Source organism: Cetorhinus maximus, chromosome 17, assembly GCF_964194155.1.
Source record: "Cetorhinus maximus chromosome 17, sCetMax3.hap1.1, whole genome shotgun sequence".
NCBI classification, from domain to species: Eukaryota; Metazoa; Chordata; class Chondrichthyes; order Lamniformes; family Cetorhinidae; genus Cetorhinus; species Cetorhinus maximus.
Window position 1 is genome coordinate 94,503,427 of NC_135895.1, and position 25,599 is coordinate 94,529,025.

At 45.7% G+C, this 25,599-nt stretch overlaps 1 protein-coding gene across 3 annotated transcripts in view; it reads right to left on the bottom strand.

Moving 5' to 3' along the window:
* Positions 1–25,599, bottom strand: part of lrp8 (low density lipoprotein receptor-related protein 8, apolipoprotein e receptor) — a 115,395-nt gene that overhangs the window by 22,659 nt on the left and 67,137 nt on the right. For 2 of the 3 annotated variants that reach the window (XM_078561611.1, XM_078561613.1), the window contains 3 exons: positions 13,629–13,751; positions 3,580–3,702; positions 2,087–2,458 (listed from right to left, as the gene is read on the bottom strand). In XM_078561611.1, coding sequence (XP_078417737.1) covers positions 2,087–2,458; positions 3,580–3,702; positions 13,629–13,751 — 618 coding nt within the window. The remainder of the gene's footprint in view (positions 1–2,086; positions 2,459–3,579; positions 3,703–13,628; positions 13,752–25,599) is intronic. The other variant, XM_078561612.1, reaches the window with a different exon arrangement.

Below are 25,599 nucleotides of genomic sequence, written 5' to 3' on the forward strand. Positions count from 1 at the left end.
GTAGATGCCAGTGTTGTGGCTGTACTGGAACAACTTGGCTAGGGGTGCGGCTAGTTCTGGAGCATAAGTCTTCAGTATTACTGCCAGAATATTTTTAGGCCCATGGACTGCAGTAACCAGTGCCTTCAGCCGTTTCTTGATATCACGTGGAGTGAATTGAATCGGCTGAAGACTGGCATCTGTGATGCTGGGGACCTCCGGAGGATGCCAATATGGATCATCCACTCAGCACTTCTGGCTGAAGATAGTTGCAATTGCTTCAGCTTGTCTTTTGAACTGATGTGTTGGGCTCCCCCATCATTGAGGATGGGGGTATTTGTGGAGCCTCCTGCTCTTCCAGAGAGTTGTTTAATTGTCCAACACCATTCATGGCTGGATGCGGCAGGACTGCAGAGCTTAGATCTGATCCATTGGTTGTGGAATCACTTAGCTCTGTCTATCACTTGCTGCTTCTGTTGTTTGGCACGCAAATAGTCCTGTGTTGTAGCTTCACTAGGTTGACACCTCATTTTTAGGTATGCCTGTTGCTGCATCTGGCATGCCCTCCTGCACTCATCATTGAAATAAGGTTGATCCCCTGGCTTGGTGGTAATGTTAGAATGGGGGATATGTCGGGCCATGAGATTACAGATGGTGCTTGAATTCAATTCTGCTGCTACTGATGGCCCACTGCACCTCATGGATGCCCAGTTTTGAGTTGTTAGGTCTGTTTGAAATCTATCCCATTTAGCACATTGGTAGTGCCACACAACATGATGGAATATATCCTCAATGTGAAGACAGGACTTTGTCTCCACAGAACTGTGCAGTAGTCACCCCTACCAATACTGTCATGGGCAGATGCATCTGCGACAGGTAGATTGGCGAAGACAAGGTCAAGTAGGTTTTTCCCCTCCTGTTGGTTCCCTCAGCACCTGCTGCAGACACAGCCCTTTAGGACTTGACCAGCTTGGTCAGTAGTGTGCTATCCAGTCAATCTTGGTGATGGACTTTGGGGTTCCAATCCCAGAGTACATTCTGTGCCCTTACCACCCTCAGTGGTTCCTCCAAGTGGTGTTCAACATGGAGGAGTACAGATTCATCAACTGAGGACGGGCAGTAGGTGGTAATCTGCAGGTTTCCTTGCCCATGTTTGACCTGATGCCATGGGACTTCATGGGGTCCTGGGTCAATGTTGAGGACTCCCAGGGCAACTCCCTCCCGACTGTCTGCCACTGTACTGCCATCTCTGATGAGTCTGTCCTGTTGGTGGGACAGGACATACCCAGGGATGGTGATGGTGGTGTCTGGGACATTATCTGTAAGGTACGATTCCATGAGGATGATTATGTTAGGCTGTTGCTTGACTAGTCTGTGAGACAGCTCCCCCAATTTAGCACAAGCCCGCAAATGTTAGCAAGGAGGACTTTGCAGGGTTGACAGGGCTGAATGTGTCGCTGTTGTTTCCGGTGCTTAGGTCAATGCTGGGTGGTCGGTCATGTTTCATTCCTTATTGACTTTTCTGTAGCAGTTTAATGCAACTGAGTGGCTTACTAGGCTAATTCAGAGGGCATTTAAGAGTCAACCACATTGTTGTAGGTCTGGAGTCAGAACTAAGCCAGACCCCTTACGGACGGTAGATTTTCTTCCCTAAAGGGCATTAGTGAACCAGATGAGTTTTTAGGACAATCGACCAAGGTTTTATGGTCACCGTTAGACTAGATTTTAATTCCAGATTTATCAATTGAATTCAAATTCCATCAGCTGTATTGGTGGGATTTGAACTCATGCCCCCAAAGCGTTAGCCTGGGCCTCTGGATTACTAGTCCAGTGACATTATCACCACGTCACCACTTCCCCTCAACTTGCCATACAAGCGCAAGTTATTGGTTTTTATTTTATTTTTCTTATCAATTGTTTCCTTCCTGAAAGCCAAGAGTCCTTTCTGGGTTTGGTCCTACAGGTCACTGCTATTGGGAAACTCCCTTTCAACAGAAAATTGAAGTAACACCCACCCACCTCACTAAATGCAAGTTACATAAAAAGCTGTAGGATGCTTTGAGCTGATGCAAGCTTGTTTTCAGCTAAACTTAAAGAGAAATCTTACGGCAGCCAGTTTCATCCGATTTGTCTTTGCAGTCTACACCTCCATCACATTTCCAGTTCAGGTGGATGCACTCGCCGTTGTTGCACTGAAACTCATTTGCTGAGCAGGCACTTGCCGGCGCAGCCTTGTGGCCGCACCTCTCCTCACTCTCATCCGATCCATCGGTGCAGTCAGGGTCATTGTCACAGGCCCACAGCTCAGGGATGCAGATTGAGTTGTTGCACTGAAACTCATGGGGTCCACAGGTGGGCGTAATGCAGTGCTGTTCCTCAGTGCCATCGCCACAGTCGTCATCACCATCACACACAAACATCATGGCAATGCATTTATCGTTACCACATTGGAATTCATTGGTTGGGCAGGTCTTCTGATCTGGGGGGAGTGGGAGGGAAAGAGAGCAAGAGGAATGGAAAAGAGTAAACACATTGGTTAAGTCTAGCATGCAAGCAAAAGGAAATCTTTCCAGAATTATGTCCCTTCACACCCCTCCACCTGCCTAACTTTCAAATTTCTCCTCTCCTCCCCTGTATGCACTGACTGATGGGCCCAGCAGTCCCATGTTCTCTTGGGTATTCCTCAGGTCTGCATTTATGTAGAAGCCTGGACAGGGAGCACTGGCAGGCTATTGAACTATTGTGTCTTCGCAGCTGAGCCTAATCCCTTTCTCACTTAGGGTCCACATGTGCAGCTTTAAGCAGGGACCCCTGGATAGTGATCAGTAGGGATCACCTTCCAAGATGATTCAATCCAGTTGTCGCAGCCAATTGCTGTTCCACTGACATCAGTTGCAAATGAGCAATTACACCTCAATTCTTACAGTTCAAATGATTTCTGACTGACTCTGGACATGCCTGTGAGAGGGACAATAATGTCAGAGAGAGAAATTATGTGGGACTTGGAAAATAGCACAATACATTCGTGGGAAATACAATTAGCCAAAACTGATCAATTCTACAAATCACTTTCTTACAGTGAATCGTTCAAAATCATCTTCTCCGAAGTAAAGCAGCTCTGTAACAAACTAATCAACCACCTGTCAGACTTGAGCAAAGTCAAGTCAATAAATATTTAGCTGTTAAAAATGCAGAGACTCAAGATACTATATTTTTCCCTTAGTGTTCTTCAGAAAAGCACTGGCTCTTGCTAGGCCAATATTTACACATGTGCCAGCTGACCTCCTGTATCCTATTCGCCAAGGGCATCCCAGCCAAAACTCCTGTCAGCACCAGACATCGACACATGCTCACTCTGCTGGCATCACTGGGAGCAAGAACATCCTCCTTAGCACAAGAGCCAGCTGACCTGCAGTGCTCCTCTCCTTGGGTGGGCCAACTCAGAGCTAAAGATGGAACGTGGATTCTTCTGGTCTGTATGGCCCAGTGCTCCACATATGGTAGTTAATTCCTCTACTGAACATTGGAGGAAACCAGATGGTAAGGGTTTAGGGCTAGAGCCTCAACCAAAATTCACAAGACGGTATTTCACACACTCACCAGCTGCACAATTCAGCTCGTCGGTTCCATTTTCACAGTCCTTCTCACCATCGCACTGCCACGACATTGGGACACATCTGTTACTGGCACAGCCAAAAGTATCAGGTGGGCACGTAAATTTATCTACACCACATGGGAAAGAAAAGATCCTGAGTGCATTTGCTCCACAAGTGAGCAATTCTGCTTCTTAACATTTTCCAGTCTGGCTTCTTTTAGGCCTACAGGACTTAGGGAGCACTCTAAGGAAAGGTTTTATATTGGCCTAAATCAGTGTGTCCAGTCACTATACCGCATGTTATTCTGCAACGTATATTTCATTAAATGTACGATCTTGAATGAAGGTTTCAGGTCTATGGTACAAGAGTAGCACAGAAGACAAGGTAAATCAGGAAGCCAGGTGATTAAGGCGTGAGGTGGGGGTGGGGGAGGGGGTGCCAAGCTACAGGTTTAAGATTGCAGGGGCAAAGGAAAGAGTGAGGTGTATAAGGAAGTCCTCAGTTTTCAGATCTCAAGAAAGAGTGAGTTTGAGCAAGAGCGTTGATCCTTGATAGCAGCACTTTGAAGAGAGGACCATCTTTGGGGGAGTAGAAGGGAGAAAGGTTTCTACCCTGTTTTCCCTGCAGATGGTTAAGAAGTATAACCTCTGGTAGCTGTTGTATAGTCTTCCATAAATTCTGAGGTTGAACTGTTTATTAAAAATGTTTCTGCTTGGTCACCGACACTTAGCTGGACCACAGATAATACCACTAAAGTAACAATTTACCAGGAAAGTGCAACACAATGCTTTTCATCCAACTAAGCTTTCATTTGCTGCTGTTACACCAAAAGGCAGTTTAAACAGGTAAATGGTAATGAGCACTTCATGCTCAAGGACAAGTTCTTCCATAGATTTCCATTGTGTACTTTGGCATTTTTTTTGTCCGGCTTCAGGTAAACCCTCTTAGGCTGCCTCAAGCCAACAACAACGAAAGAGGCACAAGGGACACCAGTAGTAGCAAAATAGCTCCCTGGGGAGGGATGGGATAATTATACAGATATATTAGAGCTGATTTTAACTCAATGCAAGTAGGTTTTTGAGTGAGTTAAAATCTTGCCCATTGTGCGAGAAGGACCAAGAGAAACCAGACAATGTTCTGACAACTCCCTGTGAGAGGGATTGACAGCCATCAGTCAATGAGGGAGGAAAGTGAGACACATTGATAGCTCCTTGCAGGAGAGAGAGAGAGAGAGAGAGAGAGAAAGAGAAAGGTAGCTCCCAGTGGCAGGAAAGCAAGAGACAACAGTGTACGGTACAGTACACTTGGGAACAATTTACAGTGCACACCTTTATAGCATAATTTTATATCATTTAATTTTTACTGTTGTATAATTTCTTTAGATATGCTGCTGTCCTACATTTCTCTAAGGGTTATCCTAGTCAGTGATTTTATTTCTCAGACAGCAGATAAGAAAGGGAAAAAAATAAATCAGAAGCTGAGCAATGGATTAGTTTTACACTCATCACTGAGCCCTATCAGATTATTTTATTCATGAACCTATTCTATAGAAAAAAGCAAACAAACTGCCTGATTTCTGGCAAGCTGGCATTCTGATAACTGTGTCTAACTCATTTATTACTGCATTGCATTATAAAAGAAAATTAAATTGCTATCAAGTGTACAAACCCACTTAATAATTCTTTGCAAGCTCTTAAAACACACAGATTGAAGGAAGGTCAGCAGCAAAGCGCTGCTGGGCCTGGGGGCAGGATCACAAGTTTGAGTGGAGATCTTGATTGTTATTGAAGTTGACTGCACTCACTGGGTGGATTTGCTGGCGCACAACAGGAGCTGTAGATGAACAAGTTGGGTATAGAGAAACCCAGAAAAAGGCAACTTCCCCATGGCGCTCAAAAGGACCATCTGTTTCCAGCGCTATTTCCAAGCTGCTGGTTGGCGCACATGAAACAGTAACTTCCTTCGGAGCCAGCATCGTGCTAATGCAGTGCATTGCCAATGGGCAGGTCAGCTTGGATTGGAAGCTCAGCAACATAAAAGGAAGACAGGCCATTTGTTTAATCTGTTTGCAAACAGAAGAGGAAAAAATAATCAAATGCAGCTTAAGCTCAGAGGTAACCTCACCTTAAATGGTTCTTCTTGCTGTGTGCACCTAGGCAGTAAGAAAGCTGTTCAACTTCACAACCGAGTCCAATCTGGCAGGTTAGATTGAGTTCATAAGAACATAAGAAATAGGAGCAGGATATACAGCCCTTCAACCCTGCTCCACCATTCAATATGATCATGGTTGATCCTCATTCTCAACTCCACTTTCCAGCCTGATCACAAGAATCAAGGAATTTGGGTGGGTCCAAAATCCAACATCCGCAGCCTTGAATATACTCAATGACCGAGCATCCACAGCCAACTCTAAATGTTCAAAGCCCTCTTGCGTGAAGAAGTTATTCCTCACCCAAGTCCATAATAGCTCTTTGCCCTGAGACTAAAACCCCCAGTTTTAGACTCTCCAGCCTTGCAAAAGAGCATCCCAGCATCTCCCCTCTCAGGGTCTTGTAGGTTCCAATGAGTTCATTTCTCACTCATTTAAATTTCAGAGAGTTTAGGCCCATTTTACTCAAATTCTCCTGATATGACAACCCTCTCATCTCAGGAATTAATCTAGTGAACCTTCATTGCACTTCATCCAAGAAAAATATTTCCTTCCTTAGATAAGGAAACCAAAACTGTACACAGTACTCCAGGTGTGGGTCTCACCAAAGTCCTGTATATCTGCAGCAAGATTTTCTTATTCTGGTACTCCAGACCCTTCACCTTCCTAGTTGCTTGCTGTACCTGTATGTTTTGTGAACAAGCAGACCCATATCCCTCTAAATGGTGAGAAACTATTGAATGTTAATGTTCAAAAATTTTGAAAACATTGTCTTTCTATTCAGCTCACCAAAGTGAATAATCTCACATTTCTAGGAGCCATTTTTAAGGGATGGGAGAAAACTGAAAATGGCATTTATCTTTCCCAGACATATTGGACTGTTGGTTGGTGGACTCTACTTACGTTGCTATGATTTGGGGCTTATTTTTCTTGTCAGTGTGGCCTCAAGACCAGACCTTCATTGTTGTGACTGAGTTTACTTTAGTATCCAGCACAAATTGGACACTTCATTTAGTTGCAATTAGGTTTGTTTCAGTATCCGAGAGATAGTGAACCTTCTTATGGCCGTGGCAAGCCTATGTTGGGTATTTGTGGCTTAACAGTTTAACCAAACACTCCCTTTTAACATCGGCATTCATGATCCCCACTTAGTTACTCTGTAAGGTGAAGGTGCTCCCACAGTGCTGTTAGGGAGGGAGTTCCTGGATTTGGACCCAACAATGATCAAGTAAAGATGATATATCTCCAAGTCAGGACAGTATGTGCGACTTGGAACCTGGAGACGAGGGCATTCCCATGCTCCTGCTGTTCTTGTCTCTCTAGTTGCGGTTGGGAGGGGTGATGGGAGTTTGTGGGTTTGGGAGGTTTTGCTGAAGAACACAGGACTGGGCACAGAAGTGAAAGAAGACTTGATAACTTTCTTGTCTTGTCACACTCCTCATGTAAGCCCCAATCCCAGCAATACGTTCATTCTGTAAATCAGAAAAGCACCTTTTGAATAAATCCATCTGCTTACCCCAGTTCATTAAACATTTCCCCACAATAATCCCTTCCCTGAATTTCCTCAATGGGATTTTCCCAATTGACTGAGCTTCCTGAAGTTGACTATTGGGATGTGAAGGGTCAAAGCCAATCACTTTTTAAGTCCTGGACCGGAACTGGCTGGCCAATCTGATGCCTGGCTGCCCTGTCCTGAATGATCAGCTTGTCCTTTGGCTCCATTCCTCAGTATGAGGCTGAGTGGCAAAAAACTGTCAATCCAGTGTCAACTGAGTATTTGTAGCTGTTACATTGACCATGCAGGGTGGATCTAATTACATATCCTCAGGAAACTCAAATAGATTTGTCAAACCTGATTCCCCTTTAGTAAAACCATGTTAACTCTTTCTAATCACATTATGATTTTCCAAATGCCCTGTTACCACTTCCTTAGTAATGGATTCCAGAATTTTTCTCATGACTGATATTAGGCTAACTGGACTGTTGTTTCCTGTTTTTCCTTTTCCACCTTGCTACAACAGCAGTATCACATTTGCTATCTTCCGATGCACTAGGACTGTTCCAGAATCGAGGGAATTCTGGAAGATCACAACTAATGCATCCAATACCTCTGTAGCCATTTTATTTAGAACCCTAGGATGTAGACTGTCAGGTCTTGGGGATTTGCCCACTTTTAGTCCCATTAATTTCTCCAGTACTTTTTCATTACTAATATTATTTACTGGTTGTTAATATTAGTTCCTGACTCTATTTAGGCCCTGGATTCCTCAGTATTTATGATTTTTTATATATCTTCTACTCTGAAGGCAGGCAAAATATTTGTTTAATGCCTCTGCTATTTCTTTATTCTTCATTATAATTTCTCTCAGCCTATAAGTGTTTACGTTTGCTACTCTCTTTTTATATACTTGGAGAGGTTTCTACAATTTGATTTTATATTTCTTAATAGTTTACTTCAATATTTTATTTTCTCCCTATTTTTGGTCATCCTTTGCTGGTATCTAAAGTTTCCCCAAACCTCAGGTTTACTACTCTTCATGGTAATATTATAAACCTCTTCTTTCAACCTATGCTTAACCTCTTTAACTTGGCTGTGAATGGATCACTTTTCTTGTGGAGTTTTTATTTCTCAATGGAATGTGGATTTGTTGTGAATTGTAAAATATTTTTGTAAATGTTCATCAGTGCTCATCTGCTGTTGTACATTTTAATCTAACCTCCCAATCTACCTCAATTAACTCATACCTCAGGCCTATGCAATTGGTTTTATTTAAGTTCAATACTCTAGTTTCGGACTTCCAAATGTCACTCTCAAACTCTATGTGAAATTCTATCATATTGGGCAGAATTTTCCCCCCATCATGGGGTTGGTGGGGGGGGGAGTTGAAGAGCGGGCGCACGACTCCGATCGGCGCCCCCCAATTGGGGGCGCACCGCCATTTTATGTGGGTGGGCCATTTAAGGCCCACCCAGTGTGACATCTGCACGGGCGGGGGGGATTCCCTGAGCTGAGAGTGCACTCTTTTGCACATGCGCACGAAAGAGTGCACTCATCTCCCTGAGGCTAAGTGCTGGTTCAGGGAGATCGGCTCTACAGTAAAATATGTGGAAAAATAGAAAGAAAAATTTCCCTGACATGTCCCCTCATGTGACAATGTCACATGAGTTGGGACATGTCCATCATTTTAAAATACAGTTTAATTACATTTTTTAAAACCCTGCATGAAACCTCATCCCACCTGTGGATGAGGTTTCACGCTTTTTCTAATGCCCGCTAGGGCTCCTGGCCTGCCCACCAACCTTAAGGTTGGACGGGCAGGTCCATTAATTACTTTAATGACTCTGTCAATGGCCTCAATTGGCCATTGACAGGTTGGCGGGCACACAGCTGATTCTGCTGAGCCCCCGCCTACCTGAAAATTTAAATGGAGCGGAGTAACGGCGGGAGTTCTGCCCAACGTCATCCTGCGTCATTTTACATGTTGGCGAGCAGGCCCCGCCCCCGGCTCACCAACTGGAAAATCCTGGTCATTATGATCACTTTTTCCCAGAGAATCCCTCACTCTAAGATTACTAATTAGCCCTGTCTCATTACACAAAACAAGATCTAAAATAGCTTCCTCTCAGGTTGGTTTCACAACATATTGTTCTAGGAAATTTGTCTCAAATGCATTCCAAGAACACGTCCTCCAAACCACTTTTGCTAATCTGATTTGTCCAGTCTATATGAAGATTGTATATCCTTTGGTTATTAAATTGCCTTTGTTATTAGGTCCTCTTATTTTTTGATTAATAATCTGTCCTGCAATATAGCCACAGTTAGGGAGCTTTTAAATTACTCCCATCAGCGTTTTCTGACCTCTGTTATTTCTTATTTCCACCCATACTTGTTCTACTCCCTGCTCTCCCGAACCAAGATCCTTTCTCATTACTGTTCTTATGTCACCCTATGTTAACAGGGCCCTCCTTTTCCATTTCGTCTGTCTTTTTGAAATGTTATGTACTCTGGAATATTTAGTTCTCATGTTTTTTTCTTAACATCTTACATGAATGTTAAATATTCGAGCAATAGAGTTGGATACACTTGAGCAACATTATGTGAGGAGCCAAACTAGGTTGTTGGCTGCGGTGTATATTTGGGGGAGTGGTGGTGAGGTGGAGAGGAGGGTTTAACCCACCACCCCAAACTGTAATATAGTTTATGTGGTGAAGCACTGCTTTTTTGAAATGTTCTGAGTCCATTGCTCAGATCTTCTCTAATGGGCAGAGGGAAATGAGGGAGCCCAATGGAATTAGAATGACAAGTAATTTACATCCAAGACCACAAAGATTTTGATAAAAATAAAAAATCACTTTCTGAAACAGTTTATGGAATCATCTGGGCTGAGAGCCAGTTACTTGCAACATAACGGTGAATTTCCGTTGGGATAACCAAAATGGGCTAGCATTAGGAATGGGTAATCTGGTAACACACAAGGTTTTCCACCTCTGAATTCGACAGGTTACAGATGTCAGAACAGCCCATTTCCAGTTAATGCAGATTCAAAATGTTAAAAGTACATGCACATTGGAACAGCTTCAGCACTTTATGTCTCAGATTTGTTTAGTTAAAGTTCTGAACGCTATATTCCCCTAATAGCATGGTTGTTACATGCATTATTCAGTACAGCACGTGGCAATAGAAATCAGGAATGTGTCAGGTTTGATCTCCAGTTTGTGCCAAGTTAGCTAAACTCAAGCAGGACAGCAGTGAGCAATGCAATTAATCTCAGCACCCCTGTCCTTGGCAGAGGTGGTAGGGTGAGGTCACCCACTTCCTCTCCAATCAATATCTAATTACCACTCCTAGAAAGTGCAGACATGCGTCAGACCTGGATTAAACTTGGCTGTGACACTGAATAGTTGACTCAGTGTCTATGCACACACAAGAAGAATGGGAACTTTTGGTGAGGGTGTGGGAGATCAGCTGGTGTTCATGTGAATTTGAGTCAGCGCCTTCAGGAGAGGAGAAAACTGGAAGTTCCAATAACCCAACTGAAGTTTTAGAACAAAGGTAAAATACTGCAGATGCTGGAAATCTCAAACAAACAGAAAATGCTGGGAATACTCAGCAGGCCGGGCAGCATTTCTTTCTCTCCCCACTATGATGCCTGACCTGCTGAGTTTTTCTACCATTTTCTGTTTACATTTCAGTTAAATGTTCTGTAGCTTTTAATGTACCCAAGACAATATTAGGAAATAAATAGTTATTAATGAATTCCTTTATAAGTCTTTTACAAGGAAGTAATGTCCACACAAATCAAAACTACATTTGGTTTATTATTTAAATCACAGAGGCTCCTCATGTCATATCACAGCTAAGAGAGGCTTTACATCCACCCGAATGATCAATGTAAAAGATTAGTCATGTTTGTCCTCCTGCAAACCATAAAGAGACAGCTGGGATCAATAGCCTCTAATATGGGTCACTGGCTCTTTAAACTTCTTTAGGTTGGAAAATTGCAAACCTTACTCCACTATTTAAGAGAGAAAAATGAAAGCTGGGAAATTAAATAACAGTAGCCTAACAACTGTTGGTGGGAAATTACTAGAGTCTATAATTAAAGGATGGAGTGACTGAACACATTGAAAATTTCAGCTGATTAGAAAGAACCAGCATGGATTTATAAAGGGTAGGTCATGCTTGACAAATCAATTGAATTTTTTTTTTGAAGAGGAACTTTTTTTTTGAAGTAGTAGACAGGGGAATGTCTATGGATGTTATTTATATGGATATCCAGAAGGCCTTTGATAAAGTCCCACGTAAAAGACTATTAGATACAGTTGAAGCTCATGGAATTGGGGGTAAATTATTGACCTGGTTAGAAAAGTGCTGAGTGGCAGGAGATATAAAGTAGGGATAATGGGCAGGTTCTCCAACTGGCAGGATGTGAGTAGGGGTGTCCTACAAGGATCAGTGTTGGGGCCATAACTTTCACCATGTTTACTAATGACTTAGATGATGGCATAGGAAGCCACTTATCCAAATTTTCCAATGACGGGAGATGGAAGGTTTTGTAAGCAATGTACTTGGAAGCATAGAATTACAATATTAATATTGTATATATTAATTTATATATATATGAATGTTGGCCTTTATATCTAGAGGACCCGAATACAAGGGAGTAGAAGGTATGCTACAGCTATACAAAATGCTGGTTGGGCAACACCTGGAGTACTGTGAGCAGTTCTGGGCACCCCACCTTAAGAAGGATATATTGGCCCTGGAGGGAGTGAAGTGTAGATTTACCTGCATGATACCTGGACTCCAACAGTTAAATTACAAGGAGAGATTAAGGTGCACAAATTAGAATTGTATTTTCTCGAATTTCAAAGGTGAATGCATAATTTGAAAGAGATTTTCAATGTATTAAGAGGAAATGACAGAGAGAAATTATTTCCACTGGCTGGGGATTCTAGGGCCAGGGCATTGCCAAACAATTAGAGTCAGATTTTCAGGAGTGAAATTAGGAAACACTTCTACACACAATGAGTGGTAAAAGTTTGGAACTCTCTTCCATGAATGGCAATTGATGCTAGATCAATTGTTAATTTAAAAATCTGAGATTAATAGATTTTGTTAACCAGACATATTAAGGGATATGGAGTAAATGAGGGGGTGTTAGGCTGCAGATCAGCTGTGATCTCAATGAATGTTGGAACAGGCTCAAAAGGCTAAATTGCCTACTCCTGTACCTAAGATCAACATGGTTGGTTCCCCTCAATAGTGTTGTCAAAATCACACAGCTAGATGTAGAACTGAGTCATAATGACCAGGAAAGTCCCAGCTTTGATCCCTGGTCTGTACAGAGGTAGCGGATTCCAGAGCAGCATTGGGGCTTCACATTTAGTATATAGAGAAAGAATAAACACAGCTAGGCTTCATACTCCTGATCACTGTCCAGTAACCACTGCAGGACACTGCATGCATATGAACACTGGACAAGGGCGGGAATGATTCCAATTCTGATACATCCACAGTTGACATTCATAGTTCTATATAGCAAGTGAGGAATGCCCTTTGGGTAGGGCACATTGAACAGTGATGGTGACATCCCAGCACTATACCACCAACTTACATTTATACAGCACATCGTGTAGTGAAACATCACAAGGCACTTCATAGGGGAAATATCTGACAAAATTTGACTCCGGGCCACATTGTGACATGGATAAAAATAAAAATATAAAAACAAAAAACCGCGGATGCTGGAAATCCAAAACAAAAACAGAAATACCTGGAAAAACTCAGCAGGTCTGGCAGCATCGGCGTGACATGGATACTAACTTGTGCTTCAGCAGGTCAAAGGACGGTGTGGGTAAGTGAGAATGGGGGAAGGGGAAGAGTTTTCAAGTTGGCCAGTTGATGCTTAGCTTATTTGCTTAATCCATATAAACTCCAAAATTAATTGTCAATGTATATGGCTATCCAGCTATAGACACCATTGCTGTTAACTATCGTTATTCACTTGAATTTTATTCATTTATATGCATGACGGATTAGAACTCTGAAATAAAAACAAAAATTCAGAATAATTCATACCTCCCTTCATGCACCAAGCGGCTCACAAGCTCATGCCCCATTCATAACATCAGTGTCTGGAATTTAAGGATGTTACGAGAGGGAATCCTACACAAAATAACTCCCCACAGGCTGCCTCTAGTCAACAGTTCTAAAGTATTAAAGGAGGAGGTATACATTTAACTCAATAACATTTAGGACTATGGGGCAAATCAGAAAAGTAAATGTCCCTCTAATATAGGTTCTCTGCCTCCACTGAATAGTTCAGTGCTTTGATACAGGACCTTCCCAGTTTACCTCAAAGACCTTTCAGGATATCCTCTTTCCAACTATGGTTACTCACTGCACAGTGCAGCTGCTTCATCTGATCCATCCGTACACTCCTCTTCACCATCACAACGCCAGGTCTCCATGATGCAGTCACCACTGTCACAGGTAAATTCCGTCACTGCACAGGTTTTCTTGGCTGTTTGATAAACAGAATTCACAACACTTAGCGCAATGGAAAAAATAATAATTTGATTGCAGCTCAATTCTAAAGTTCAGACAGATTCTCCATGGTTTTGTATCCACCTCAAGTAGGCGGGTTCTATGTTTAAATATTCATTTGGGGGGAAAAGGACGTGTTTTATCCTAATACTTGGGTATTAAAAGGCATAGTTTTTAAAAGGGCTCCCACATGAAATAGATGTAACTATGGCACTAACTGATTAAAGGGCACAAGCATTTGGAATATTTTAGTCAACTGTTGACTATTTCTGCTATCTTCTCATATTAACATCAAGGTTCTGGCCTTTATAGCAGTTGTCTTGTGTTTTTTGCCCCCAGTAATACACAGAAATTACAGCACAGAAACAGGCCATTTGATTCAGCTGGTATCCATCTCCAACAAGAGAGAATCTAACCATCACTCCTTGACATTCAATGGCATTACCATCGCTGAATCCCTCACTATCAACATACTGGGGATTACCATCGGCCAGAAACTGAGCTGGGCCATATAAATACTGTGGCTAAAGAGCAGGTCAGAGGCTGGGAATCCTGCAGTGAGTAACTTACCTCCTCACTTCCCAAAGCCTGTCCACCATCTACAAAGCACAAGTCAGTAGTGTGATGGAATACCCTCTTGCCTGGATGAGTGCAGCTCCAACAACACTCAAGAAGCTTGACACCATCTAGGACAAAGCAGCCCGCACTTCCACAAACATTCACTCCCTCAACCACTGATACACAGTGGCAGCAGTGTGTACCGTCTACAAGATGCGCTGCAGAAACTCACCAAGGCTCCTTAGACAGCACCTTCCAAACCCATAACTGCTACCATCTAGAAGGACAAGGGCAGCAGATATGTGGGAACACCACAACCTGGAAGTTCCCCTCAAAGCCACTCACCTGACTTGGAAATATATCGCCGTTCCTTCACTGTTGCTGGGTCAAAATCCTGGAACTCCCTTCCTAACAGTACTGTGGGTGTACCTACACCACATGGACTGCAGCGGTTCAAGAAGGCAGCTCACCACCACCTTCACAAGGGCAGCTAGGGATGGACAATAAATGCTGGCCCAGCCAGTGATGCCCACATCGCGTAAATTAATTTTTAAAAATCATTTAAGCTCCACATGAAACTCTTCCCACTATATTGGAACTCATCACCCTATCAGCATACCCTTCTAATCCTTTCTCCCTTATGTTCTTGTGAATTCACTCACTATACCGACAGTGAGCCATCTCCTCCCACCATACACTGTAACTGCATCTCTCACTTCAGGTGGAGCGAGCATCCTTTAGACAAATTGCAACTTCCTATTTATAGCTGTAGCTTAGGAACGGAAAATGTAAAATCTGCTGCACGGAGGGACACAAGAAATAACACTCAAACAAACCCCAGAGTAACCAGGTCAACCGCCAGCCACCAGCTCCTCGTAACCAGGCCAACCGCCAGCCACCAGCTCCTCGTAACCAGGCCAACCGGCAGCCACCAGCTCCTCGTAACCAGGCCAACTGGCAGCCACCAGCTCCTCGTAACCAGGCCAACCGGCAGCCACCAGCTCCTCGTAACCAGGCCAACCGCCAGCCACCAGCTCCTCGTAACCAGGCCAACCGCCAACCACCAGCTCCTCGTAACCAGGCCAACCGCCAGCCACCAGCTCCTCGTAACCAGGCCAACCGCCAACCACCAGCTCCTCGTAACCAGGCCAACCGCCAACCACCAGCTCCTCTTAACCAGGCCAACCACCAGTAATCAGCTCCACCACAATAACTGGAGACTTCCTGCAGATATTAACACACTTTCAGGCAGTCAGGGGGGTGGAATCATCCCAGATTTGCACTAAGTGCTCTAGCAGGCGGAAAAAACGTTTCACCCGCCGGCCGCAATGGCGGCTATTCACGCCGTATCATCCCAATCCTGCCTCATTAATCATGCATTCCCAGGAAACATGCCGTTTCACTGTCAGGCAGCCTCCGATTCGCCTGCCATGCCTTCACCTTGCCACTTCCTCATGCTGGGCGCCATATTTAAAGTGCAACCACCTCTCAGCTTCCAGCCCAGGACTGCTGGACAGAAGACAGGCAAGAAGACTGCAGCACCCCCAAGTCAGTGACTCGTCCCTGAAATACCATTTGGGCGCCGTAGAGGCCCACCGTGATGTCCTCTACCCTTGCTCTGGCTGCAATAGTGGCAGCAACATCATCAATCCAGATTGTGAAGTGGTGGCAGCGGTGGTCAGTGCCAACACCCTGCAAAAGAGGACAGCCACCTAGTGCCGAAAGAGATGAATGATCTCCTCCATTCCGCCAGGGTAAGTCACTCTTCTCATCATTCACAATTCACATTCACAAACCCATCACACATCCACAGGGACCTCACTCACTGCCAGTTCAAAGGGCATCACCATTCGTTCTTCATACACACCCTCATTGTCCTCATCCCGCCTATGGCACCATTCACCGCCCACACAGGCCTGGCATACTTTTCTGGCCTGGCAGGCATCCTGCTTGCACTTTCTCCATCTCTATTCGTGCAGGGCAGAGATGTCGCAGACCGGTGGAGGAATGCCTGAAATCAGTGTCTTAATAGAATTTGAAAAGAGTCATCCAGCGAAGATCTGGGCCGTTCCTGCGCTGACGGTGAGGTCGATGGCGCTGAACCAAGTGAGGATCCGGCAGTGTAACATCCATCAGCCAACCCTGCTGGTTAGTCACTTCCCCTGTTCCGCAGTCCCCTGCCAGGCACTAATTATCTCTCCTTGCTTTCGCAGGCACATCTGCCAAACAGCCGACACAGTCCATGGCCCAGGTCCTCGATTCAAGCCCCAGAGACATCTCAGAAGAGGAATCCACTGAAACCCTCATTGAAGACCCATCACAGCGCTCACCCACACCCTCCACCAGCGCAGAGACACACACCTCAGTGGGACCTAGCTTTAGAATAGCCCAAGATCACAATCTGGTGAGCACATCGCACTTTCTGATCCACAGCAGGCAGCGGCAGGGACTTTTCCCAGTTTTCCAGCAATCAGTGGACTGCTGGAGACCAGAAATCTGCTGAGCCCGAGTCAGATGACGAGCCTCGCTCATGTCACAGTTGCTGGAGCTGGAAAGGCAAGTGCAGGAACAGCAGGAAGTGATGTCCGCCACACTCCTCAGATTGCAAGGCATGATGGAGGAGTCCGTCCACCTTCAGTCTGAGGTGGTAGTGCTGGTATGCTAATGCACAGAGGTCAACTGGCAGGATGGCGGTTGCCATGGAAACCGTGGCCCAGGACATCAGTCCTGCACTGCTGCCCGGGCTGAACTCCATTGCTGATGCCAGAGTTGGCCTCCAGTGTCAACACGAGAGGGGTGCGGGGCAGCTTGATATCACTCTAGCTTCCCCTTCTCCTCAAAGAGTCAGCCAGGGGTCCTCAGGCAGCCAAAGGGAGGAGATCAGCAGGTGTACCCTCCGGGGCCATCCATCCAGGTGATTCCAGGAGTGTCTGGCCCATCCGACTCCCCTCTTCCTGTGACCTCAGCAGCTCCAGCTCCACAGGCCGAGGGGGGTGCCATTGCCACACAGCAGGACCTCGAGAGCAGGCCGGGGCCCTCCAGGTCTTGGCCCTCCAGGGGATGCCTGTCAAGGTCATCACAGATGCAGTCAGCAGGCTACCTCCATCTCCACTGTGGATGGCCGGGGAGCACCAAGACATAGCGGCAGGATTAGGGAGGTTAAGAAGATGCAGTTGCACAGCCTGGGTACAGGTGTTAATCACATGTACATAATGTTCACTTTGTTAATAAACTCCCAAGAATGTCTCCTTGCCCATGGCTCTTTGTTCTGATGAGCAGTGTTCGTGTCACTCAGATGTGAAACCTTGGTCCCTGCATAAGATAAAGGCAGGTGTCTCAGCCCAGGGTCTCTTTCCTGTGTGCTGTGCAACCTTCCCAGTACATTTATGGTGTGCCTTCATTGTCACTGGTCCCGTCAGTCATGCCTGCACCTCGCTGGGGCTTATCAATGCTGCCAGAATGTCCTGGGCTGGCGGCACAGAGTTCCCTCATTCTCTCAGTGTGCTCCCAGCACCTTTGAAGTGCACTGCATGGCTGCCCGAAACCTCACCCACCTCCACCCCACTCCACCTAACTGATTGGTGGCAGCTTTGCCCCCTGGACTGCATGCCGTGCTCTCAGTTCAGGCACAGGCATTCTCCTAACCTGCACTGCAAGGCTGCACTATTAGCTTGAACCAAGGGGGAGACTGATCCATACCTTAATAAAGACATTGCAAGGGGCTGTGAGTGCCTCTACCAGTGGCTGCTCCATGGCAAGCTTTGGCAAGGAGATTGTACAACATACATAGTCATACAACGGTTCTGCAGTCCACTAAAACGCTTATTAGTTTGCAGCCTGTACCTGAGGGATGAAAAGCTCTGGGGCATTTGGTGGCACTTGCACGCCTCTGTGTTGCTTGAGAGTGGGCAGATAAGCTAGAGACCCGACTCAACGTGGTCTGAACTGTCTCAGCTGCGGAGAAATGGTCACTTTATACAAGGGTTCCTTAATGTGTGGCCACTTTCCTCCCTCCCACCCCTCCGCACATGCTCGTACACTACCATCAACTGCAGTGCAGCCCCTGCACCACCACCCAACCCCCCTCAACCGCAGTGCAGCCCTTGCCCCAGCACTACACTGTCAGCTAGCCAGGAAAATGGGACTTGGCTGTGCCCTTGCCTCAATGCACGGCCCCTGAACTTCGAGATCCAACAGGTGACCCTTGCGAGCGCTGCACAATGTTGCTGTGCACTCACCTCCTAGGTCCCCTCGAAATGCAGCTCACCAGGCGCACACCTTATAAATGCTATTGTCAAACATGTTGGTCGGATCCAACGTGGGAGGATGATTCCGGCGAGCTGGGCTTATAACAACATGAATTTCTCAACGTGCGGCAGCAGGAAGTGCGGTCCACCATTGATGGGCAGAGCAGACGATTGCAAACAGGTTTTCTAATGCCATGAAACCAATGTTTGGCCTTACTGCCATATTGTCCGCTCACGCCCATCTGACACCAGTGGGCACGGAAAATTCCACCCAGGGTCTTGGGTTAACATCTCATCCAAAAGACAGTACCTCAATCTCAAGACTTCCCAAAATGTTCCACAGCCAATGAAGTGCAGTTGCCATTGCAATGGAGGAGATGTAACAGCCAACGTGCAAAAGGGAAGCCCTCACAAACAGCAATGTCACAATGACCAGGCAACTTATCACGGTGATGTTAGTTGAGAGAAAAATATCAGCCTGCTCTCCTTCAAAATAGTGCCTTGGGATCTACCATAACCACCCAAGGAGACAGACAGGGCCTTTGTCTCAATGTCCTATCCTAAAGGTTGTACCAATGGCATTGTAGATGTCCCCCAACACCACACTAAAGAGTCAGTCCAGGTGCAATAAGAATGGAGCACATGGCCTTCCAAATCACAGACACGAGTGCCAAAACTGGTCCATGGCTGACACCTTTACCCTTTCTTGTCCCTTCAGAACTAAAGAGTGATATTTTAACTCATTCAAAACCCATCTACCTACAGAGTTAAAATCAAGCCAAAAGTATCTAAAATTGAAGAACATGTTTGGAGAGCGATCTGCATTCTACACGCATGGAAATACTGGCTGGAGAGACACTACTCTATCTGGGTCACCTGCTCCATAGACCCCAACTAACATTGTGTCATTGCGCATTTATCTGCAACCAACTATTTGCCATACCATGATACGCGACCAGCTGGGAGCAAGCAGTTCTGAACTTCTATACAGTTACAATGGGGACAGAATCAGGTCTGTCTGCATTGCCCATTACCCTCAAACAGCCTGCCTGGGAGCAATGTTAATTGTGCAAGGTAGTGGAGGGGGATACCTTCCTCCGCCATACTGTGTCTAAGCAAGAGTTGGAGGAGAGGAGGTGAAAATCAGGGAGGGAGAAAACAGAAGAAGAACAGGAGCCACACTGGTGAGATTAAGAGTCATTGGCCGCCTGCTATCATTGCCCAGTATCTGTGTTGCAGGGTCTGCCAGGTTCACCTTGAACTGAGGGACCACAGCTGAAAATGCAAGGATGGTTTCACTGCACCTGTCAGGCAGCAAGAATACCTTATCATTTCTTTCAGAAAAATTTCTCAACGCTTCACGTATAGCAAATGACTGAGTGCAGAAACGGTTCTCCAGTGGATAAACACAGCAGTCATTTTGGACACAGCAAGCTCCTATCAAATTACAAGATTAGTTACAAGCTGGTTAATCAGGATTTTTGTGCATTTGTTTGAGATGAATGTTTGACCTGTTCTTCAAAATTTAGAGTCATAGAGTCACAGGGTCAAAATTTGGCGATGTGACTTCCCATTGAAGAAATTGTTTCTTCCAGTGTCACTCTCCATTTCCCTCTCACTTTCTTTTGTGACTCTATCATTGCTCTCCATTGTAGATAAAAGCAAAATACTGCGGACGCTGGAAATCTGAAACAAAAACAAAAATTGCTGGAAAAACTCAGCAGGTCTGACAGCATCTGTGGAAAGGAAGACAGAGTTAACGTTTCGAGTCCGTATGACTCTTCATCAGAACTAAAGAGGGATAAGAAATGTAGTGAAATATAAGCTGTTTAAGGGGGGTGGGACAGGTGGAGCTGGATAGAGGGCGTGATAGGTGGAGACAAAGGAGAGATTGCCAACGATGTCATAAACAAAGGACAAAAGGGTGTTGGCAGTAGTGATATAGCTAAAGGATGTGCTAATGGTGGCATTAAGGGTAGAAAACAGGATGAGCAAGTGACAGATGGCCCTAGTCGGGGTGGGGTGGGGGGGAAGGGATCGAAATAGGCTAAAAGGTGGAGATAAAACAAAGGATGGAAATAAATTTTTAAAATAATAATGGAAATGGGTGGGAAAAGAAAAATATATGTATAAAAAATGTATAAAAATTATTAGAAAAAAGGGGATCAAAAAGGGGGTGAGGATGGAGGAGAGAGTTCATGATTTGAAGTTGTTGAACTCAATGTTGTGTCCGGAAGTCTGTAAAGTGCCTAATCGGAAGATGAGGTGCTGTTCCTCCAGTTTGTGTTGAGCTTCACTGGAACACTGCAGCAGGCCAAGGACAGACATGTGGGCATGAGAGCTGGGCAGTGTGTTGAAATAGCAAGCGACAGGAAGGTCTGGGTCATGCTTCTGGACAGACCCAAGGTGTTCCGCAAAGCGGTCACCCAGTCTGCGTTTGGTCTCTCCAATGTAGAGGAAACCGCATTGGGAGCAGCGAATACAGTAAGCTAAATTGAGGGAAGTGCAAGTGAAGTGCTGCTTCACTTGAAAGGAGTGTTTGGGTCCTTGGACGGTGAGGAGGGGGGAAGTATAGGGGCAGGTGTTGCACCTTCTGCAGTTGCATGAGAAGGTGCCGTGGGAGGGGGTTGAGGTGTAGGGGGTGATGGAGGAGTGGACCAGGGTGTCCCGGAGGGAACAGTCCCTACGGAATGCCGCCGGGGGGTGAAGGGAAGATGTGTTTGGTGGTGTTTTTATCCCCTTTTTTCTAATAATTATTATATATTTTTTACATATATATTTTTCTTTTCCAACCTATTTCCATTATTATTTTAAAAATTTATTTCCATCCTTTGTTTTATCTCCACCTTATAGCCTATTTCGATCCCTTTCACTCACCCCACCCCCACTAGGGCTATCTGTCACTTGCTCATCCTGCTTCCCAACCTTAATGCCACCATTAGCACATCTTTTAGCTAATATCACCACCGCCAACACCCCTTTGACCTTTTGTTTATGACATCTTGAGCAATCTCTCCTTTGCCTCCACCTATCACGCCCTCTATCCAGCTCCACCTGTCCCACCCCCCTTAAACAGCTTATATTTCACTACATTTCTTATTCCTCTTTAATTCTGATGAAGAGTCAGACGGACTCGAAACGTTAACTCTGTCTTCCTTTCCACAGGTGCTGTCAGACCTGCTGAGTTTTTCCAGCAATTTTTGTTTTTGTTTCAGATTTCCAGCGTCCGCAGTATTTTGCTTTTATCTACAATGGAGAGCAATAAGCATAAAAATGAGTCAGTGAAGGGATATCAGCTTCCAATTGGTATGGGTAAACAAGTTTATAGTTACAGTTTTACAAACCAAATAGAGAGATGGCAAAGTAAAAATCATGCAACTTCTCAGAATCACAAGAGTGCAGAAGAGGCCCTTCGGCCCATCGAGTCTGCACTGACATATGAGAAACACCTGACATACCTACTTAATCCCATTTATCAGCACTTGGCCCATAGACTTGAATGTTATGACGTGCCAAGTGCTCATCCAGGTACTTTTTAAAGGAATTGAGGCAACCCGCCTCCACCACTCTCCCATGCAGCGCATTCCAGACCGTCAACCCCTCTGGGTAAAAATGTTTTTCCTCACATCCCCACTAAACCTCCTGCCCCTCACCTTGAACTTATGTCCCCTGGTGACTGACCCTTCAACTAAGGGAAACAGTTGCTCCCTATCAACCCTGTCCATGCCCCTCATAATCTTGTACACCTCGATCAGGTCACCCCTCAGTCTTCTCTGCTCCAATGAAAACAACCCAAGTCTATTCAACCTCTCTTTATAACTTAAATGTTTCATCCCAGGCAACATCCTGGTGAATCTCCTCTGCACCCCCTCCAGTGCAATCACATCCTTCCTATAATGTAGTGACCAGAACTGCACACAGTACTCCAGCTGTGGCCTCACCAAGGTTCTATGCAACTCCAACATGATCTCCCTACTTTTGTAATCTATGTCTCGATTGATAAAGGTAAATGTACAATATGCCTTTTTCACCACCCCACGGACATGCCCCTCCGCCTTCAGAGATCTATGGGCACACGCACCAAGGTCTCTTTGCTCCTCAAAACTTCCTAGTGTCATGCCATTCATTGAATACGTCCTTGTCAAATTACTCCTTCAAAAGTGTATCACCTCACACTTTTCAGGGTTAAATTCCATCTGCCACTTATCTGCCCATTTGACCATCCCGTCTATATCTTCCTGTAGCTTAAGACACTCAACCTTACTGTTAACCACCCGGCCAATCTTTGTGTCATCCGCAAACTTACTAATCCTACACCCCACATAATCATCTATGTCGTTTATATAAATGACAAATAATGGGGGACCGAGCACAGATCCCTGTGGTACGCCACTGGACACTGGCTTCTAGTCACTAAAGCATCCTAAACAAAAACAGAATTACCTGGAAAAACTCAGCAGGTCTGGCAGCATCGGTGGAGAAGAAATCAGTTAACGTTTCGAGTCTTCATGACCCTTCGACAGAACTGAGTATAGTTAGGAGAAAGGTGAAATATAAGCTGGTCTAAGGTGGGGGGCGGGGGGAGAGAGAAGTTGAGGGTGGGGTGATTGTGGGGATAAGCAAGCAGTGATAGGAGCAGATAATCAAAAGATGTCACAGACAAAAGGATCAAAGAGGTGTTGAAGGTGGTGATATTATCTAAGAAAAGTGCTAATTAAGAATGGAAGACAGGATACTCAAGGTACAGCTCTAATGGGGGTGGGGTGGAAAGACTAACAAAGTTTTAGTTTTAGATTTAAAAATAATGGAAATAGGTGGGAAAAGAAGAATCTATATAAATTATTGAAAAAAAAGGGAGGGGGGAGAAACAGGGTGGGGATGGGGGAAGGGGGAGTTTAAGATCTAAAGTTGTTGAATTCAATATTCAGCCCGGAAGGCTGTAAAGTGCCTAGTCGGAAGATGAGGTGCTGTTCCTCCGGTTTGCGTTGGGCTTCACTGGAACAATGCAGCAAGCCAAGGACAAACATGTGGGCAAGAGAACAGGGTGGAGTGTTAAAATGGCAAGCGACAGGGAGGTTTGGGTCTTTCTTGCGGACAGACCGCAGGTGTTCTGCAAAGCGGTCGCCCAGTTTGCGTTTGGTCTCTCCAATGTAGAGGAGACCGCATTGGGAGCAACAAATGCAGTAGACTAAGTTAGGGGAAATGCAAGTGAAATGCTGCTTCACTTGAAAGGAGTGTTTGGGCCCTTGGACGATGAGGAAAGAGGAAGTGAAGGGGCAGGTGTTGCATCTTCTGCGTGGGCATGGGGAGGTGCCATAGGTGGGGGTTGAGGAGTAGGGGGTGATGGAGGAGTGGACCAGGGTGTCCCGGAGGGAACGATCCCTACGGAATGCCGCCAGGTGGGGTGAAGGGAAGATGTGTTTGGTGGTGGCATCATGCTGGAGTTGGCGGAAATGGCGGAGGATGATCCTTTGAATGCGGAGGCTGGTGGGGTGATAAGTGAGGACAAGGGGGACCCTATCATGTTTCTGGGAAGGAGGAGAAGGCGTGAGGGCGGATGCGTGGGATATGGGCCGGACACGGTTGAGGGCCCTGTCAACGACCGTGGGTGGAAAACCTCGGTTAAGGAAGAAGGAGGACATGTCAGAGGAGCTGTTTTTGAAGGTAGCGTCATCAGAACAGATGCGACGGAGGCGAAGGAACTGAGAGAATGGGATGGAGTCCTTACAGGAAGCGGGGTGTGAGGAGCTGTAGTCGAGGTAGCTGTGGGAGTCGGTAGGCTTGTAATGGATATTGGTGGACAGTCTATCATCAGAAATTGAGACAGAGAGGTCAAGGAAGGGAAGAGAAGTGTCAGAGATGGACCATGTGAAAATGATGGAGGGGTGGAGATTGGAAGCAAAATTAATAAATTTTTCCAGGTCCCGACGAGAGCATGAAGCAGCACCGAAGTAATCATCGATGTACCGGAGAAAGAGTTGTGGGAGGGGCCTGGAGTAGGACTGGAACAAGGAATGTTCCACATACCCCATAAAGAGACAGGCATAGCTGGGGCCCATGCAGGTACCCATAGCCACACCTTTTATTTGGAGGAAGTGAGAGAAGTTAAAGGAGAAATTGTTCAGTGTGAGAACAAGCTCAGCCAGACAGAGGAGAGTAGTGGTGGATGGGGATTGTTCGGGCCTCTGTTCAAGGAAGAAGTTAAGGGCCCTCAGACCATCCTGGTGGGGGATGGAGGTGTAGAGGGATTGGACATCCATAGTGAAGAGGAAGCGGTTGGGGCCAGGGAACTGGAAATTGTTGATGTGACGTAAGGTGTCAGAGGAATCACGGATGTAGGTGGGAAGGGACTGGACAAGGGGAGAGAGAAGGGAGTCAAGATAACGATAAATGAGTTCCGTGGGGCAGGAACAGGCTGACACGATCGGTCTGCCAGGACAGTTCTGTTTGTGGATTTTGGGTAGGAGGTAGAAGCGGGCCGTCCGAGGTTGGGCGACTATCAAGTTGGAAGCTGTGGGAGGAAGATCTCCAGAGGAGATGAGGTCAGTGACAGTCCTGGAAACAATGGCTTGATGTTCTGTGGTGGGGTCATGGTCCAGGGAGAGGTAGGAGGAAGTGTCTGCGAGTTGAAGCTCAGCCTCCGCGAGGTAGAGGTCAATGCGCCAGACAACAACAGTACCACTCTTGTCAGCGGGTTTGATGACAATGTTGGGGTTGGACCTGAGAGAACAGAGTGCAGTAAGTTCAGAGAGAGACAGATTAGAATGGGTGAGAGGAGCAGAGAAATTGAGACGGCTGATGTCACGCCGATAGTTCTCAATGAAAAGATCAAGAGAAGGTAAGAATCCAGAGGGAGGGGTCCAGGTGGAGGGAGAATATTGGAGGTGGGTAAAAGGATCTGTTGAACGGGGAGAGGACTCCTGCCCAAAGAAGTGAGCATGGAGACGAAGACGGCGGAAGAAGAGTTCAGCATCATGCCGAGCCCGAAATTCATTGAGATGAGGGCGTAATGGTATGAAA